Raw genomic sequence first — 20,689 nt, 5'->3', positions numbered from 1 at the left:
TCTGTTCTGTTCTATTCTATTCTATTGGGTTAGTGAATTTATAAACAAGGAGTTAACAGTGACCCTCAGTAACAAATTGAGAAACAAGATCATCACCATCAGATGATGGTGACATCATGACAGCTTCCATGTATTAGGAGTGAGCTCATCTCAAGAAGCCCAAACATTGTGTTATTTTTAGAAAAAAAGAAAAGTATCAACTTGGCTCTGAAACTCATGTTTTGGTTTGCTTTTCTGCTATACTGTTAAATATCAGGACAAAGACATCATTTTGTTATTATTCTGAGTGTAATCCATGGAACAAGATTCAAATGACTTCAGAAGTTATGATTGGGTATATTTATTTCTCTTCTGCCAGCCCAGCTTTCAAAGTAGTTGTAGGTTGGACGAAAGCGAGGATTGTTTCAGCACTTGTCGACTCTCTCCTTTTATCAGTTTCTCATGGATGAATTCCAGCCACTGCTTGCTCTCCTTGGAGGCATCTGTTGTTCCATTTTCCTGCTAAAGTGCATTTGGTTTTTGAAGTATTTTCTTCCTTACATATGGAATATTTTGCCTCCATCTTATTTTCGTTCAATGGGAGAATGGGCAGGTAAAGGCACCTTTGCTATTCTTATATGCCAATGTGGAGGGGAAAAATATTAGATATTTCTAGCTCAGTGCTAGAAAGTCCGTTTTCCATAAGGCTTATCTCTGAAAGCCTGGAGAATTCGGGAGAGAGATAGGAACTTGTTTCATTGTTCTAATGCATTGCTACAGGGTTCCTTTCATTTTCTTTTTTTACTGCAGCACATAGCAAATGATTTCCCTTTCTTTGGAAAATGTTTAAAACGAGCAAGTAATGGCTTGGAATCCAACTGGCTATTTGTTTGTGTTATGCAATTTCATAATATTTTTAATACTAAATGTTCTGCTTTTCAAGAATGCAATTGCTATTTTGTGCGTATGTGTGTGTATATTTTTATTCCAGAATGATTCTGTCCTCATTTTTTAGATGCAAATAATTTTTCTCTTTTCTGGGCTGTAGTTCTTTAATGGTGGGATGAATCACAGAATAAGACTGGAATTTTAACCATTAATGATAAGTGTTTTAGATCACCTGTAAACATGTACGGTAATTGCCATTCTTGGGAAGAGATTCTTGGTGGGATTTATATTCTTTGGTAGAGGGAGAAGGATTGGATGAGAAGACATAAAAGATTAAGAACCACTGGCTGTTGTTATTTTTTAATTTCTCATTAGAATCTGCAAGTATCTTCAGCAGAAAAACAAACAAACAGCTTATCTTATTAGAACTTGGTAGGCTTGTATCACAACCATACTAGGCTTATGATTGCTGAACTGCCCCAGGTTTTCTTTTTCCTAATCTCTTACAATTTTACACAGGGGTATTTTTGTATGAAACTTTGCTACAACATCACTGCAAAGTAGACTCTTGGAAGGAAACAAATATAAGCAGTATAAGCACTGCAAAATTAATTTGCAGTCCTAAGTGCCCTCTCCTAGGATCAAGTCTTATTGAAAGCATGATGTTCTGATGTTCAGGAATTAAGAAAAATTAGAGCATTTGTAAAGATGTTATTTGCTATGTCTATATAAAATCCCCTCGAATTCATCAATATTTATTTTTCAGTGAAAAAGGACAGATTTTTTTCTTTTAGATTTATGATTGGATATCTTATTCCCATATTTTCTATAAACAATATTTTCTCAATTATGCACTGAATTTCTATAGTATTGTATAGCTTCTAGCTTAGATATGTTATTATATCCAGGTGAAGAATTTTCAATGAATTTTTACTGAGTCCATATCTTTCTAAAACAGGATCCAGAAAATTAAGTAATAATTTACTTTCTCCTGACTTTTGGTATTCAGACTTTTACTACTTTTAAGACAATGTCTGCCTTTAATTTCAAACTCTTTTAAAGTACGATCTTTTGAGTAACTTTAATTTCATTTTTCCACTTTCCAGCAGGTATAGCCTTGGCTGCAATTTAAAGAGATTTTAGACAAGCATATTATAAAACCAAATCACCAAATTCCCCATTTGCTGCTTTCCATGCTGTTTCAAAACTAATGTAATAAAAACTCTGTTCTAATATAAATTAGGTCAAATGCATTTGCTAGGCCCCTAGCTGTCTTACTTCTGAAGATGAAAGTGAGAGAGAAATATATATTAAGATGTATAAAGGGAATAAGATATTTAAAGATTATATTCTTTTTCTTTTAGTGGTCACTGGAGCAGGAGATGGAATTGGAAGAGCCTACTCCTTGGAGGTAGTAAACATGTACTTCATGACCAAATATTTTGGGCTCAGATAGTTTAGAATACATTCTTATATGCTTTGTAAATAGTTTATCATTAATACTGTGCCAAAATTCATCTTCCAACTTCTTGAAAGATTTTTTTTTTCCTTGCCAAAGAGGTGTCAGGTTTTTTATTTTTTACTTTATTGCTGGAATGTCAATGTTATAGTTACAAAGGGGTAGCCAAAATGGTATTTGTGGTTATATATCATTCCACCAATCTGTCTACCACTCTACATATCCATGCATCCAACTGAGTGGTAGAAAAAATAAGTTCCCCTTTTCTTCGGATTTAATTGATATCTGGGAACAAGGGAGGCTACAGTTCACTGGCAGGATGGTAGCAGAGTGGAAGATTTGCCGTTCAACCACACTGCTGAAGGACAACATAAACTGACCCTGCCCCAACCATGAGAATTAATCTAAATGTCCATTTGCATTGGATTATTTTATAAAGACTAATTTCTTTTCCATCCATTTACATAAGAGTAAAAGATAAAGGTATCTCTGTCGAATCATGTTTGAGTTTAGGGCACAGTGCTCACCTCCATTTCTTGGCCAGCATTGTCTGAAGACAATTTCCATGGTCATGTGGCCAGCATGAATATATGCCAAAGGTGCATAGAATGCTGTTGCCTTCTCACCGAAGTGGTACCTATTAATCTACTCACATTTGCATGCTTTTGAACTGCTGGAATGGGAGCTCACCCTGTTGCGCAATGCCTGGTCTTGAACCTGAGTTCAAGCTCAATGTCTTTAATCGCTGAGTCATCATGTCCCCTCTTGCATAAGAACAGGCATACAAAAGATACTTTAAAAAATAATTTACTTTAATACAGGGATAAACCATTGCCTACAATAATTATCTCGGTTCGGAACAATTTGATACAAACAGACTGTGTTCTGCATGATAAAGATTTCTGTGGACATTACTAAGCATGGCTTCAAATCCAGGAAGTGAACTGAGTTCTTTGTCAATAAATTGATAGTATCATCAGATGTTTCCATGGCATCAAATTCCAGGGGATGAGATGAAAGCAGTGATGGGATTCCGCCAGTTCGCACCACTTCGGGAGAATCGGTTGTTAACTTTCTGAGCAGTTTGGTGAACTGGTTGTTGGAAGAAATCATTAGGGCAGAGAACCAGTTGTTAAATTATTTGAATCCCACCACTGGATGAAAGCCACCTGTTTACACAGAATATTGCTATTCCATCTGAAGGAAGTTTATTTATTTATTAGTCGCATTTCTATGCCGCCCTAGGGACTCATAAGTTGGGACCTATGTGTGATGGATCACACCAAACAACAAACCAGTGAAAACTCAATATGCTTCTTTCGTAAATCTAACACTAAGTTTTATGATGCCATATTTTTAAACCAGGAAAGAAAAAGTATTTTGAGTAGTCACCCTATAATATATATAACCTTGGATATTCTAGTTTACAGAGAAGAGAATTTTGAGATCATTTTTGTAACACAGTCATACAAAGATTGATGAATTGTTGATGTGCAAAAATACTTTTGACTTCTAGAAACCACATTGATTTTCTCCATGAACTCATATAGAGAGAATGTATTAAATTTTACACAGTAAGTATGTGAAGATACACCCACAACCAATTCTTCTAAATGGTGGGATTGCTCAATTCTTCTAAATGGTGGGATTGGCTTTACAGCATTTAAGTATGCTTTTTAGGAGCATTTAGGAGATGCTCCATTAATTCAGCATAAAATTTTAAATATTGCAAAACTTTGTCTTTCAGTTTGCCAAGCATGGGTTAAATGTGGTTCTCATAAGTCGGTCATTCAAAAACTTGGAGAAGGTAGCCTTGGAAATTGGTAAGTTTCTAAAAAGAAGGAATTTTGCCCATTATGTCTCATGTTCACATTGTAGCCTCACAGCAGAAGAATTCTTTATTAGAATGAAGTAAACAATGAGAAAGCCTTCAAGTCTAATCAGACTGAAAGTTACATTTAGAGATAGAGAATAGAGAGAAAGAACACTGGTTTCTTTGCATGCAGAAAGCTTTAAGTTCTACCAGTAGAATAATGCCTGGATAGAGAGATGCAAGACTTAATTCTGTTAAGTTCAAATAAAGTGCAATTGTGGAATTTTATTTTAGTTTTTAAATGAACCAACATGGCTTCCTGTACAATATTATCCTCACATTCAGTCCGGAGTTGGGACTAGCAGTTCATTAACACTGTGGGTTAAGTGCAACATCACTTGACCATAATTTGCAACTTCCTGCCGGCTTCCTTATTGACTTTGCTTGATGGAAGCATTTGCTTGATGGAAGCAAATGGTGATCATATGACTGTGGGGGTAATGTGACCATCGTAAATGTGTGCCAATTGCCAGAATTGTGATCCAGTGACTGCAGGGACATTGTGACAGCTGCAACTTTGAGGCCAGGTCACAAATCATCTTTTTCAGCTCCATTGTAATTTCAGTCACTGACTGAACAAATGGTCAGAAAGCGAGAACTACATGTATTATGTTTCAAATGTCATTGTGATCAATAGATCAAAATAATGCATTATATTGTTCTAAAGCTATTTTTATTGAACTAACATCATCAATTAAAGAAACCTTGCAACAGCAGTAGAGGTAATCTTGTCCTATGATTCACTATATCTTTCTCAAGAAAATGCTACTGAATCTAATACCAAAACACCATAAACTGCTGGATGACAAAAATTGATTTATTCATGGCATAATATATGATCACTTTGTGTCTTGCTTACTAAGAATTTGACCAACATTTATTAATACTAAAGCTTGTATGCTAATTCATCTGTTAATCTCTAAGATAAACAAAATTTGTGTAGTTTTTCCTAAAAAAAAAATTATTTATTTATTTATTTTTATATGCCGCCCTTCTCCAGAGACTCAGGGCGGCTTACAATGCGTTAAGCAATAGCCTTCATACTTTTGTATATTTTATACAAAGTCAGCTTATTGCCCCCACAAACCGGGTCCTCATTTTACCCACCTTAGAAAGGATGGAAGGCTGAGTCGACCTTGAGCCTAAAATAAGATTTTAATAAAAGTTACAATAAATTTTGGAAGCTGCTTCTTATTCATTGTGTGACTTCCAGCACTGGATATGAATTAATTGAATATCTGATATTAAGTCGTATAGTAACTGTTTTCCAGTCTTTCTGCCATTCTCATAAATAGCAAACTGGCTCCAAATATATTTAAATGGATGTAACATTCCAGGTAAGGTCCCTGTTTTCGTGTGCTCATAGATTTAATCTATTTAAACTTAATACAACTATAGGGGGGAAATAAATTAATATAAAAACCCCTCCTTCTCGTTCATGCAGAACAAACGACTCAGAGAACTGTGAAAATCATACAAGCTGACTTCACAGAAAATGACATATATGAAAACATTGAAGAAAATCTTCAAGGATTAGAAATTGGGATTTTGGGTAAGTTAACCAAGAATAGAAAAATGAAGTTACCAGAAATTAAACTGGTTCAAAGAGATGTTTCTTTTTATGAATTAGTTAAATGTAACTATTTTTAAAAAAACATTAAAACTCTGGTAAGGTTTTTTAAAAGTCATCCATCAATAAAAGCAACCAGTGACAAGTGTATAAGAATTTAATTTTTAACCACTACTTTGGTTGGAGATACTAATAAAAACAAAACAAATTTTTTGTCAATTGCCCTTTTTACCTTTTCCCTATACAGGAGAGTGTTACCTGTCCAGAGTCAGAAATCTCCGTTCTTCTGACTCTGAAGGACCAAAATCCCACAAGCACTACACCTTGCTAAGATTGACTCACAGCCAGCTTCTTCCTATTCAAGGCCTTACAAGAGAGGTCTTCAAACTTGGCAGCTTTAAGACTTGTGGACTTCAACTCCCAGAATTCTGGGAGTTGAAGTCCACATGTCTTAAAGCTGCCAAGTTTGAAGACCTCTGCCTTACAACCTCCTCAGCATCTGATGAGCATCACTTGCCTAGCATGGGTAGAAATATATAATTGGGTATCATCCACACATCAGCTTACTGATACCAAATCCCATGTTGATGAATGACCTCTACCAGTTGCTTCTTATAAATTAGATAGAAAGAAAGAAAGAGAGACTTGTGTCATTAAATACCCCACATAATAGGGGCTCAGGATTGGACCTCTCCTCCCCCACTAGCATTGATTGCTACTGACCACAGAGAAAGGAGGAGAATCACTGCTGAATAGTGTTCTCCACTCCCAGTTCCTGGAGCTAATTCAACAAGGTCAATAGTATCAAAAGCTACTGAGAGATCCAGAAGAACCAGAAGGACTGTATCACCCACATCCAGAGCCCTCCAAAAGTTGTTGATATATGCTACCAATCAGTGGTGAAATCCAAATTTTTTTACTACCGGTTCTGTGGGCATGGTTTGGTGGGCGTGGTGTGGCTTGGTGAGCGTGGCTTGGTGGGTGTGGCAGGGGAAGGATACTGCAAAATCTCCATTCCCACCAGACTCCAGGGGAAGAATACTGCAAAATCTCCATTTCCTCTTGATCAGCTGGAACTCGGGAGGCAGAGAATAGTTGGGGGCAGGGCCAGTCAGAGATGGTATTTACCGGTTCTCCAAACTACTCAAAATTTCCGCTACCGGTTCTCCAGAACTGGTCAGAACCTGCTGAATACCACCTCTGAGTGTGTGCATTTTCTATGCAGCGGCTACTTCTGGCTAATAGGTCAAGCTCTGGACTTCTTGTTCTGTTGTGTCTGCATTCCCTCATGACATCATTTCTTGTGCCTTTTGCCCTGCCAGCTAGACCAATTTTGAACAAGGTGTGGCATGGTGTGGCTTGGTGGGCGTGGCTTGGTAGGTGTGGCAGGGGAAGGATACTGCAAAATCCCCATTCCCTCCACACTCCTGGGGGAAGGATATTGCAAAATCTCCATTCCCACCCCACTCTGGGGCCAGCCAGAGGTGGTATTTGCCAGTTCTCCAAACTACTCAAAATTTCTGCTACCGGTTCTCCAGAACTTGTTGGATTTCACCCTTGCTACCAATGCTGCTTGGTACTATAGCTCAGCCTGAATCATGGCTGAAAAGCATCAGCCATTACTCAGCAAAACATTGTGTGTGATAGTTTCTCTTCTTGTACTCTTTAAATTTACATACTGTTAAATTGTCATCATCAGATCGACGTGGTTGATCTGACATTAGTGTTATTAGGAAACAACACTCAAGAATCATGTTTATCTGAATGGATTCAGTGTATTCTCTATCTTCAGAAAAAAGCAACTTCAGTCAGGGTTGGGAACCTATTATAGGGAGCTGGTTATTTCATCAAAAAAGGCAAGGGCATAAATGGCTTGGTCTCTTTTTTTTTCTTTTTCAGCAGAGAAAAATAGAGCTTTGCCTTTTTAAAATGCCAATACAATTTAGGAGGCGGGAGGCTCTGGAGACCAAAAGAGTGGGCCCTTGGGCTGCATGGGATCCAGAGGCCCTAATGGTTCAATTGTACTTCATGATTCTAATTTGCTTTTTCCACCCTTTTTTTATTAGTTAACAATGTTGGAATGCTACCTAATCGCTTTCCGTGCCATTTTCTTAATATTCCAGACAAAGATGAGGTAAGGATTCTTCTATAATAGTAATAAGATCGTGTATTTGGTTTTTTCCACACAAAATGTACTATCAGCCACGCTACGTAGAACAGACCAGAGAAACAAACTCCACAGGGACCATAAAATTATACTTTATTGAGTTGAGCTATAACACAGACCATTATAAACTCAACTGTGCTTTACTACCCCTCCTTCTTATACTCTAGCATTCAAGGTTGAGCCTCTTCCCAAATATTACCTTGTTTATCAGGGCTTAAAGAATGTTTCAGGTAATAGCTCTTGTATATTTCTATTGTGATCATCTCCCATATTCTCTAAAATCCTGATCATTTCCCATATTCTCTAGAATACGGGACTAAGTTTTGTTGAAGTAAACAGGTAGCCAATAATCAAGTTTTCTAAATTTGATTGACTCTTGATTCACATTTGAATTATTTTTTTATGAAGTTTTGTGTCAGGAAGCACTCGACCTGGCAGGGAGGAGAGTTCAAGCATAGAGTAAGCCTGGATTCACTATACAAATGCCAAAGGGCTAGGACTGACTCCTACTAATTTCCTTGGAGCCTTACCTATTTGTTCTCAAGAGAAGACTTCTAGTCTGGGGAGATTCCTGTATTATAGGCAGAGCACAATAAAGTAGTTATTTTGAACTGTACATATGTGGGTCTGGTTCAGTGGTGAAATCCAAATTTTTTTATTACCGGTTCTGTGGCCATGGCTTGGTGGGCGTGGTGTTGCTTGGTGGGCATAGCAGGGGAAGGAGACTGCAAAATCTCCATTCCCACCCCACTCCAGGGGAAGGATACTGCAAAATCCCCATTCCCTCCTCACTCCTGGGGAAGGATACTGAAAAATCTCCATTCCCACCCCACTCCAGGGGAAGGATACTGCAAAATCCCCATTCCTTCCCCACTCCTGGGTTCAGTGAGAGGTGGTATTTGCCAGTTCTCTGACCTACTCAAAATTTCTGCTACTGGTTTTCCAAACTGCTCAAAATTTCCGCTACCGGCTCTCCAGAACCTGCTGGATTTCACCCCTGGTCTGGTTGTTCTTGTCTGACATTTTGACTAGAATCAAATATGCATTTCTGGACAAAATTGGATGTTTGAGGAAATGTAATGGAATATCACAAAATGGTTGTTTTGGATTGTAGGCAGTCAAGATGTTTATTTCTGCAGCAAAATACCAATTTTATAGAAAGGAAAAATGTTAAATTGGGGAAGATTGACTTGTGCTACATACAAACCATCATGCTGAGTAATGTTTGGCTTATCTTATATAAGCAAATTAATCCTCATGAAATAGGAAGGCTCATGCAGCCCTGGTGGGAACAGATTTTTAAACATCTCATTCTAGAAACTGAGGTCAAACTGAATTTTCTGAGCATATTGTTCTTTTCAAATCAGCACAACTGCCACGTAACCCATTTATTATTTTCAACAGGACCTCATTAATTGCAACATCATGTCTATCACTAAGGTATGTATTACAGACCAGGACAGCTCTTTATGTTTGTTTGCCAAAAAGTAAGGTATAACATTTGAACTGAATGCAAAGAAACACAGACATTGATAATGTCTGGCTTTCTGGGTTGCAATTCTTTGTCATCCCACAGACTAAGGATGATACTTACACAATTCTTCTCCTTCTATTGTATCATTTGCACCCAAGAGTTTTCTGTTCCTCCACTTTGCCTTTATGCTGGTTCCGTTCCTCTTTGGATGTTGAAACATGACATCAGAATGGGTACCCACCTAGGCTAGCTAAACAAAATTTCTGATAGCAAAACAAAATTTCTAAAGCTGGACATATCAGTTTTACTTTCCCATCATATCATACAATCAAAAGAATTTTAGTGGTAAATATGTGAAAACAGGTATATTAGTGTCTTTGCTTATCATTTAGCTATAGGCCAGTGATGGCGAACCTTTTCGGCACTGAATGCTGAAAAGGTTGAGTGGAAACGTCGGGGCCACTCTCTGGAAAAGCCAAACTTCCAGGTTCTAGTGTGTATGCACGCCCGATGATCAGCTGGCCAGCATGCATGTGCAGGCCAGTTTTCAGCACTGCCGTGTGCACGAAGGAATCACACTCCGGAAAAGCCAAACTTCCAGGTTCTGGCACTCATGCACACCAGTCAATCAGCTCGCTGGAGAGCATGCGCAGGCCAGTTTTTGGCACTGCCATGTGCGCAAAGGACAGCTGATCGTCGCGCACGCATACATGCCAGAAACCCAGAAGACAAACAGGCAAGGCTGCGCGTACCGGGGACATGGCTTCATGTGCCACTTTGGGCACGCATGCCATAGGTTTGCCATCACGGATATAGGCAATGTAGGAAATTATAGAGACCTACAGTGACACAATTTCTCACAATGTGTTCTGACCTAGGCTTCCTAAGTCAGTAAAACATGCAAATAGTCTCAAAAACCTCTTTTATTGCAACAGCTGTGAATTCTGTTCATTCACAGATGAGTCCCAAATAGTTGTAAAGAGTCCTTCGGGATAAGGCTGATAATCACCCACCTTTATCTTCCTTGACATGCTGCCAAAGACCTAATTGGCAAAGCCAAATAGAATCTGGAATCAAACAGACTTTAAACTGCACAGAATTAATGTTGTTTTCTGCAAAGGCCCATGGCCTTTGCTCCTCTTTTAAGTCTTATGGGAGGGGCCAATCATCTCCAAGCTCTACTCCCAAGTCATCCCTTTTGTTTTAACTGTTCTTGTCTTCTGGCAGCTCTGTGCATGCACACATTGGGAACTCTGCCTGTTCCTCTGCCTCGCTGAGGTCTGACTCTGGAGGCAGCACGTACCTCCCAGATGGCCTTTTCTCTGCCTCAGACGCAAAGCCCTGGTCCGAGCCTTCCCCAGACTCCAGGACTGACCCATGTTCCTCCCCAGCCTCCTCACTGTCCGACTCTGCTGCCAGCTCTGCAGGCTGCTGGCAGACCACAACACAATGTTCTTTTTAAAACAAAGTGGGTTTAGCATTTAGTTCTTGACTCTTGCCCTGGCAAAACTAGGATTTCTTTCTTAACAATCTGGGACAACAGTATATCTTGAACTGATATAAGTTCATTGCAGTTTTATCTACTAATATGATACTAAAGCCTTTGCTACCACATTTCCTTCTGAGCTATCAGGAAAAGCTGCTTAAGCTTTGTGTTTACAACTTATCTCAAACATCTTTAAGTGGTATCAAATGTTTTTTTCCCCCTGAACATAATCTAACAGCTGCTGCTTTGATATTTGTTCAAACACTTTTGTTGATTCAAACCAACAAAAACAAACCAACAAAAGATGCAAAATATTTTGGTTGCTGTATGCATTTCTTAATAGGCCCTGATTTTAAATTGGACAAATTGTCAAAAATACCATTCAGTGCGGCCTCAACAGAGATAGGGAACTGGACCTTCCCACATTGGCAAGTCTGTTTTTTTGACTTAACTGATTTTTATTTCTAGTAAGAAAAATATGGAGGAAAATCTGAATGTTATAAGCAGACAATAGCTGCATAACAAAAGCCTTACCTGTAACTGTTCATGGAAAACTTTGACTATCAGTTCTCATTTATTTACTTTAACAAGATGTAAGAGGGTTTTCTTGCTACTTGAATCCATATTTTTTTAAGACAGAAGGCACATTTGAAATGATGAGAATACAAGTAGTCCTCAACTTACGATCAGCTATTTAATGACTGGTCAAAGTTACAATGAATTTAGAAAAGGCTACTTATTTCCTTTCCTCGAAGTTATGACTGCTGTGCATAGTCCAGCCATGTGGTTGCATTTTGGGCATTTGGCATTCAGCTGGCATTTACGTCCTTCATGGGACCTTCTAACTCAACAATTCTATGAATGTTTTCAGGCGGTGAAGCAGGGGTGAAATCGACTTAACTTCCCTACTGGTTCGGAAGTGTGTGTGCTGCATGTGTGTGATTTTGGACCCTCTGCAGGTGCACAAAGCCTTCTGCGCATGCGCAGAGGGTAAAAAAACAGATTACTTCCTGGTAAAAACACACACACACACACGCACATGCACACAGAGTCAATATTTAATTTGGCACATCTGTATGTTTAGGGCATTGCAATGACTATATTGCCAATCTTTGCTGAATTTTCTCAAACAAGCTATGAGGTGTAATTTTAATTATCCTTTTTTTTTTTTAGATGACGCGAATTGTTTTGAAACAAATGGTGGCAAGGTAAAGCAATTTTCCACATTATAATTTATTTATTTATTTATTCTTTTCTTCAGGGAAGCTTTTTGATTTTGATGAACCTTGGGCTGATTTGGGTTGACATAAATTACACCTTTTTCCAGAGTACTGCATAGTTTCAAACCAGATATTAGATCATATCACAGGGTCAACTTAGGCAGCCCATCCCGTATCATAGAAAGAATGTTCCATGGCAATTCTCTTTTGCCCATAAATTAAGTAACTGCAACGAACTACAAATTCACCAGGTATTTGAATCCATTTGTTAATGTTATTTTAGCAGTTTGCAGGTTGGCCTTGAAAGATATACATTATGACAGGGGTTTTTTATTGTGGATTTCTCCATACATCAAAGGAAACACAGAGATCTTGCAGTCCTTGTCTTAAAAGGTAAAGGTTCCCCTCGCACATATGTGCTAGTTATTTCCGACTCCAGGGGGCAGTGCTCATCTCTGTTTCAAAGCCGAAGAGCCAGCGCTGTCTGAAGACATCTCCGTGGTCATGTGGCCAACATGATTAAACGCCAAAGGCGCACGTTACCTTCCCACCAAAAGTGGTACCTATTTTTCTACTTGCATTTTTTACGTGCTTTCAAACTGCTAGGTTGGCAGAAGCTGGGACAAGTAATGGGAGCTCATCCCATTATGCGGCACTAGGGATTCGAACCACTGAACTGCCAACCTTTCAATCGACAAGCTCAGTGTCTTAGCCATTGAGCCACTGCATCCCAAGTCTTTGTCTTATATGAGTGTAAATACTTGTAGCTCAATGAAATGCCATAAATCTTTAGTGATCTAAGAAAATTGAGCTTAGGTAAGTATTGGCGTCTATGAAACCTGAGTAAGCATATTAGTTTAGTGCATGCAAGATACCTAAAAGTTATTTTCATTTTAAATTTCAGAAAAAAAGGTCTAATTCTTAACCTTTCATCAGCCATTGGCACCTTTCCTTGTCCTTTATATACAATATATTCTGCATCTAAGGTATGGTTTGAATTTTTTTTGTATTTCAGATTTTATCTATTGTTATCGGTTTTATGAGACTAAAAAAAAATATCTTGTCATTGTGGGGTTAGGCTTCCCTAAAGGAAGATCTGAACAGCTGTGCAATGTTCCTAATGTTCTTTTCTAAAAGCTAAAATCAGACATACTCCCATTACAAGACTGTGATGAACCCTGCAAAGGTTATTCAGAGCCCTGCTGTTAGAAAAACTGGAAAACCAAAGAAAAAATGGGTTTTTTTTCTCTCATGAACTGATGAAATAGGAACATAGGACAATGTCCCATCAGCCCATGTACACATTTACTTATTAGATTGCTAGCAAACATTAAGCAAAATTTAAAAAAAAGGCAGAAACTTTGTCTAAAGTATTTTTGTTTTAATCCCAAATTACTTTAAAAAAAAAAGTTACCAGAAAACTAATATAATTTGTCCAAAACAGGAGGGGGAGAAGTGGGTAAACTGTGTCAGTTTTATTTTGAGCCATTTAATCTTTCTTCCCCATTATTATGATAGCAAGCTTGTTTATCTTTCCAGTTCTTAAATTATTATTCTTTTTTCAAATATTTATTTGGAATACCTGAACATGTTACTTAGAAAAATAATCAAGCAACGAATCACCGAACACCTAGAAGCAAACAAAGTAATAACCAAAAGCCAACATGGGTTTGTCAAAAACAGATCATGCCAGACTAATCTTATTGCATTCTTTGACAAAGTGACAAAATTAGTGGACCAGAGGAATGCTGTCGATATAATTTACTTGGACTTCAATAAAGCATTTGATAAAGTAGACCATAACCTACTACTAGGTAAAGTAGAAAAATGTAGGTTAGACAGCATCACCACCAGATGGATTCGTAACTGGCTGGCCAACTGCACTCAACATGTAATCCTCAATGGAACTGCATCTACATGGAGGGAAGTATGCAGCGGAGTACCCCAGGGCTCTGTTTTAGGCCCAGTTCTCTCCAACATCTTCATCAATGACTTGGACGAGGGGATAGATGAGGAACTCATCAAATTTGCAGAATACACCAAGCTGGCAAGAATAGCCAACACTCCAGAAGATAGGCTCAAGATACAGAAGGATCTTGACAAACTTGAACATTGGGCACTATCTAACAAAATGAAATTCAACAGTGAAAAAAGTAAAGTTCTATATTTAGGGAAGAAAAACAAAATGCACAGTACGTGTATATAGTACCTTGCTTAACAGTAGTAACTGTGAGAGGGAACTTAGAGTCCTAGTGGACAACCATTTAGATATGAGCCAGCAGTGTGCAGCAGTTGCCAAAAAAGCCAACATAGTTCTGGGCTGCATAAACAGAGGGATAGAATCAAGATCACGTGAAGTGTTAATAACATTTTATAATGCCTTGGTAAGGCCACACTTGGAATATTGCATTCAGTTTTGGTCACTACGATGTAAGAAAGATGTTGAGACTCTAGAAAGAGTGCAGAGAAGAGCAACAAAGATGATTAGGGGACTGGAGGCTAAAACATATGAAGAACGGTTGCAGGAACTGGGTATGTCTAGTTTAATGAAAAGAAGGACTAGGGGAGACATGATAGCAGTGTTCCAATATCTCAGGGGTTGCCATAAAGAAGAGGGAGTCAAACTACTCTTCAAAGCACCTGAGGGTAGAACAAGAAGCAATGGGTGGAAACTAATCAAGGAGAGAAGCAACTTAGAACTGAGGAGAAATTTCCTGACAGTTAGAACAATTAATAAGTGGAACAACTTGTCTGCAGAAGTTGTGAATGCTCCAACACTGGAAATTTTTAAAAAGATGTTGGATAACCATTTGTCTGAAGTGGTGTAGGGTTTCCTGCCTGGGCAGGGAGTTGGACTAGAAGACCTCCAAGATCCTTTCCAACTCTGTTATTCTATTTCTATTTCTAACTCACAGTTCACTAGAGGGAGAGACTCAGGGGTGGGTTCTAACTTTTTTTACTATCAGTTCTGTGGGCGTGGCTTATTTTGTGGGTGTGGCTTGGAGGTCATGTGACTAGGTGGGCGTGGCTAGCTGGTCAGAGGTCCTCGCACTTACGATCCGACTCATTTGTTTGCTTTTAACACTGATCAGCTGTAAGATGGCCCTTTGAAGCCCCGCGGCAAGAGTTTAAACAGTTTTTTTCCCTCTAGTCATCAGCTGGGACTCAGGAGGCAGCAATAGATTGGGGGTGGGACCAAATAAAAGGTAAGAATAACGTGGGGGGATGGGGGGTGGGAGGGCGGGGGGGAGAACCGGTTGGGTGACGTCATATCGTCACCGCTACCGGCTCGGCCGAACCGGACCGAACCGGGAGGAACCCACCACTGGAGAGAATATATGCAGCTCTCTTGTGATTGGGATTCCTAGATAATCCTGTTTTCCAAATTAACATATATTTTGCGAATGTCTCAAGGGATCTTTTATACCTGAATTAACTGAATTGAATGTGGGTGCAACTTTCTATATTCTCAGTAGGAAAGAACTATTCAGCAATGGCACTGTGTAGTGATAGGAAGGGGAAAAATGGAAAGATTTTGAAAAAGGACCTTGAATGAAATCAGGTTTTAGATCTAACCAAATAATTTGACAAACATGTACAATCTACAATCTTTAAAACTGTCCCTTGATTTCTCTGTAATTCTACCTAGGCTTTTGTATATACATTTTCCAAAGCACTTCAAATGGAATATAAGTCAAAAGGAATTGTGATACAGGTAATTTACATTTCTTTTTTTTGCTTTTTGCAATAAGCATCAAATCAACTGAATAGATTGCATGTTGGAGGTTGAATGTGAAACAGTGACTGTTATTTTTCTCCTTATTTCAGGCAGTGACTCCCTTTGCTGTTTCTACTCCAATGATCATGCATAAGCAACCCAATCTGATCACCAAAACAGCAGAAGAATTTGCACGAGAGTCACTGAGATATGTTACATTTGGTGATGAAACATTTGGATGTTTAGCCCATGAAATCTTGGTAATCCAGTTATGAATTTGAGTTAGGTTGCAAAAATAGAGTGCTTTCCTCTAACACAGTGGTTCTCAACCTTCTTAATGCCGCGACCCTTTAATACAGTTCCTCATGTTGTGGTGACCCCCAACCAGGGGTGGGTTCTAAATTTTTTTACTACCGGTTCTGTGGGCGTGGCTTATTTTGTGGGCGTGGCTTGGAGGTCATGTGACTGGGTGGCGTGGCTAGCTGGTCATGTGACTGGATGGCCATGGCTATGTGTATAGGGACTACTCAGAGGGCTGAAAAAGTCATTTCTGACAGGTCCTCGGACTTTTGACTGGTCCTCACACTTATGACCATCCTCACATTTATGCCTGCGCAGCATTCTTAACAACCATGTCACTCATTTCACAACTGCTTCTCTTCAACATGGTATAAGATAGGGCAAAAAACGTAAAATGTGAGGACAGTCTAAATTCGAGGACTGGTCAAAAGTGCGAGGACCAGTCAAAAATAACTTTTTCAGCCCTCTGAGTAGTCTATGTGCACAAAAGGACTACCCAGAGGGCTGAAAAAAGTGATTTTTGACAGGTTCTCGCACTTTTGACCGGTCTTCGCAGTTATGACTGGTCATCATTTATGCCCATTATACCATTCTTAACAACCGTGTCACTCATTTCACAACTGCTTCTCTTCACCATGGTGACAAGATAGGGCAAAAACGTAAATTGTGAGGATAGTCGTAAGTTCGAGGACTGGTCAAAAGTGCGAGGACCAGTCAAAAATAACTTTTTCAGCCCTCTGAGTAGTCCATATGCATAAAAGGATACAGCAATAGAGAGGGATGAAGGAACGGAAGGGAAATTAGAGTAGGAGTGAGGATAAGAGAGGGAGGAAGAGAGGAGGAGAAGGAGACAGAAAGAAGAAGTAGGGAGAAGAAGATGAGGGGGGAAGAGAAAGTAAGAAGGAAAGAAAAGACAGAGGTGGTAGGTTTGAGGAGAAAGATTGCTGTACAATAAAAAAGATGAAAGGGAAGAAAGCCAACCCCAAACAAATATAAAGATATTAAGATAAAGAATGAATTGTTAAACTTTAAAGAATAAAAGAGAACAAATAGGAATAAATAGCAATAATTAGAAACACACATACAAACATACAACGTATTTTCTTTGAACAGGGTATTTGGCCAGTTCACAAATTTAAACAGTTGTAGGAGGTTAGCACCCACCCCTTTCCTAGAAGAATGAAATATTTTGGGAAATATTAAAAAGGCAGAATATTATATTTCCCTGGATGAGAAATGGAGAAGCATATTTTACAGACAAAGCAGTTCCCACCTTCCTGCCCCCCACCCTTTGTTAATGGGCCAGAGGCAGAAAGTCAATCCTTTGTCAAAGGACATTTGCAACACAATAGCAACAGAAACTAACACAATGGGCCCCATCTAGCAACCGAAACTCACCAAACGTGACCTGGGAAGCATGTGACCTGGGAAGCACATGTGACCATCAGCCAGCAAGGCTAGTTAAGACCCCCACCCCCTGGGAGTCTGACAACCAATCAGGATACTCTTTCGGGGCCCCAAGAAATGCAAAGCCAGAGAAAGCATAAAATCCTGAGGATTTACTCTATCTGCCCCTTTTCTGTTCAGGAACTCAAGCCATGTGATCCTGTCCACCATTAAACCATCTTTCCAAGCAGTCTCCATGTTTCCAGTGTCTTTTTCCCCACTTGGAGCAGAACCCAGAAGGATATTTCTTCCAACACAGTGTTTAGTCATTTCAATTAAATTTACAATTTCTATATTTCCTTTTTGCCATATTTATTCCTCATCCATTTTTTTTAAAAAAACAATATTACCCTTCATCCTCATCTCTAATCTTAATCAAATTCAATTTTTCCCTTCTATTCTATATTATACCCCGTCGCATTGTCATCTATTTTTATATCCATCCTCACATTGGTTAATTATGTCATTATGTAATATTAAAGTTGTTTAATACAAATTCAACATTTTAATATAAATCAATTAGTTATATAACTATCTTTTTTGTATATTAATCAATATGAACATGAATATTCCAATTATTTCCATGCAATCCAATTTCTTACAAATCAATTAATTATATTTACCAATAACAATAAACCAAATAATTTCCCCCATATATTCCTCCAAACCACAACTTAACCATTTCTGCTTTCAACACAATATACAATTAATAGTATCTCAATTATTACAATTCCCTAGTTAAATAGAGCTTTTTTTCTTTTGTGTTTTAAAATCTTGAACCTCCTCTTTTGCCCTAAATTTCCCATTGTTTGCAGTTTTGCACCTACCTTTTTTGGTGAGGAAAAAGAAAAAGAAATCTCTCTGCCTCATTTTGTCACGTTGCAGCAAAGACCCTTCTTTACTTTAAATTTCGCTTTTCAGCATAGCTAGGGGGAAAAAATTTTGCTCCAGGAATTTACCTCTTTGCAGCTAGCTCTTTGAAGCCCCGCGGCAAGAATTTAAAGTTTTTTTCCCTCTAGCCATCAGCTGGGACTCCGGAGGCAGCAATAGATTGGGAGTGGGCGGGGTAAGCGAACAGCGACCGGGCAATTCAACAGAGGCAGAGGGTGAGGGTGAGTGAAGGTGTGGGGGGGGCGAGAGAGGGCTTTGGCAACCCCTGTGAAATGGCCGTTCGACCCCCAAAGGGTCGCGACCCCCAGGTTGAGAACTGCTGCTCTAACACAATGTTTCTCAACCATGTCAACTTGAAGATGTGTGGTCTTCAAGACTGGTTGGGGAATTCTTGGAGTTGAAGTCCACAGCTCACTGTGGCTTTCAACTCTTCAAGATGACATGGTTGAGAAACACTATTCTGACAGCAGTTTCTGCTGTGTTAGTCTATGGTAGCCAAAAATTAGGAATCTGATAGCATTTTTTCCCCAACTAATGCATTTTATTAAAAGGCTTAAGTTGATTACGATCACATCTGTTGAAACAGGTTGTAAGTCATGAAAACTCATGCCTTTTAATTAAAAAATTGTTAGTCTGAAAAACTGCAAAAAGTTCTTCTGAGTTTTACCTTGCAGTATATGAGACACTGATGCTCTAATCTTAATTTTAGCTTCAGTAATTCACACTCCAAAACTAGTCTTCTTAGAAAGACTAGTTGCCTGCCCATATATTATACAATTTTATATGGCCATGCAAATACCACATTGAATTTTTGAGATTTGTGAAGAATCCTATCACAGACTTAAAATTAACTCTTGCCTCTTATATCTGTTTCTTTTTAATCTGAAAATTAAATTGACTGTAAAATAGCTGAGAGCCATGTATGGTGCAAAGGCTTGGGGTTGTACATTGAGAATACTTTAGATAATAGATTTTGTATTATGCCATAATGAAGAAAACTTTAGATCTTTTTGGTGCCTCACCGAATCCACATTGATTATGGATTTGCATCTGAATGTTTATAACACTATAATGATGAAGGATCTCTAGTTTACATCACATGCTTTACATGTAGAAAATTTCAGGTTCTTTGTAACCGGACAATTCCTGGCATTTTTGGTTAAAGAAAGATCTTGGATCTATTACTGATAGACAAAACTGTTTCTTGATACCTTCCATACATAACCAGCATAATTGTTGATGTGCTGCTTGGATGTTATGGCAAAGGGAATCAAAAACATCTGGATGGCACAATATTATTTGAATATCTATTGTACTTAGAACATACCAGAAAGACAACTGTTAGAAGCTTGCTGAGAGGTGAGCTGAATCATAAATGTGCAGCAACAACACAAGCTTTCCAGTGTATTGTTAAAGATATTTTCACTGCCAGGGAAAGGTGTTAAATATACCAGAGTAACATGGCTGCATTTGGGTGCCATGCATGACAATGTCTGTGATGGGAGATTTGAACCTCTGCCTCTGCACCCAAAATGCCTTTAGCTTAGTCTTGCTATTGTGCACCAAATTTTGTGTTGTTCTAATTTATAAAAGTGTGACATCATATGTGGAATTAATTAATCTTCATTTTGTTTCTCTCTCTCCTTCTTTTGATAAAGGCACGATTTGTACAGTGTATTCCTTTTTGGTTGCTCCAGAACAACAAAGTACAAGAAACTGTGATATGCCTTATGACGGAGCATTCCAAAAGATAACATCTTATCCACTTCGTGAGCCTGCTTGAGGATCTGGTATGAATTATAGCAGCAGTCAGCTTGATTAGTTGCAAGATTTTGAAACATGCATGAAAACAGCCCTTCAGTATCTTTTTTTTTTTTAATCATGTACCCATTTCTGTTTGTTTAGCCATTTTATTGCTTCCATTATTTGCTGATGCATATTTTTAAGCACTGTTATTTCCAACCATGATTTATACACTTGATTTTATTTTCACAATGGCTTTAGCGGGAAATAATTGTATAGAATTATTTTAGGAAAAACTTCAGTGTGTTAGATATGAACAAGAGCAAATGGAGATATGACTATTTAGTATGTATTCCATCTGCAAATCAAAGCTGACTATCATATAATTTTAGTCAATTATTTGATTTTGTTTGTATGTAAATAAAGTGATTTAACCTAAAGGATAATACTTTTCTTTTTAAATGATAGATGGGAA

At 38.4% G+C, this 20,689-nt stretch overlaps 1 protein-coding gene across 1 annotated transcript; it reads left to right on the top strand.

The window, feature by feature from the left end:
- Positions 1-441: 441 nt before the first annotated feature.
- HSD17B3 (hydroxysteroid 17-beta dehydrogenase 3) lies at positions 442-20,251 on the top strand. Its single transcript, XM_070935640.1, has 11 exons — positions 442-592; positions 2,232-2,278; positions 4,074-4,149; positions 5,644-5,751; positions 7,836-7,903; positions 9,341-9,376; positions 12,070-12,104; positions 13,021-13,102; positions 15,766-15,831; positions 15,945-16,094; positions 20,130-20,251. Exons 1-11 carry the CDS (start codon positions 442-444, stop codon positions 20,223-20,225), a joined length of 915 nt encoding a protein of 304 aa, XP_070791741.1. The 3' UTR covers positions 20,226-20,251.
- The last annotated feature ends 438 nt before the right edge of the window (positions 20,252-20,689 follow it).

Source organism: Pituophis catenifer, unplaced genomic scaffold, assembly GCF_029215685.1.
Source record: "Pituophis catenifer annectens isolate HBS135680 unplaced genomic scaffold, rPitCat1.0.hap2 SCAF_2, whole genome shotgun sequence".
NCBI lineage: Eukaryota > Metazoa > Chordata > Lepidosauria > Squamata > Colubridae > Pituophis > Pituophis catenifer.
The sequence above is the reverse complement of the archived record's forward strand: the minus strand, read 5'-3'. Positions and strand labels throughout refer to the sequence as shown.

What these genes read in the sequence shown, in the direction of transcription:
- HSD17B3 (XM_070935640.1), top strand. Translation starts at nt 442, where the DNA reads ATGGATGAATTCCAGCCACTGCTTGCTCTCCTTGGAGGCATCTGTTGT. An exon ending in TTGAAACAAATGGTGGCAAG is followed by an intron (nt 12,105 to 13,020) that starts GTAAAGCAATTT and finishes TTTAAATTTCAG; the next exon opens with AAAAAAAGGTCTAATTCTTA. An exon ending in CAATATATTCTGCATCTAAG is followed by an intron (nt 13,103 to 15,765) that starts GTATGGTTTGAA and finishes AATTCTACCTAG; the next exon opens with GCTTTTGTATATACATTTTC.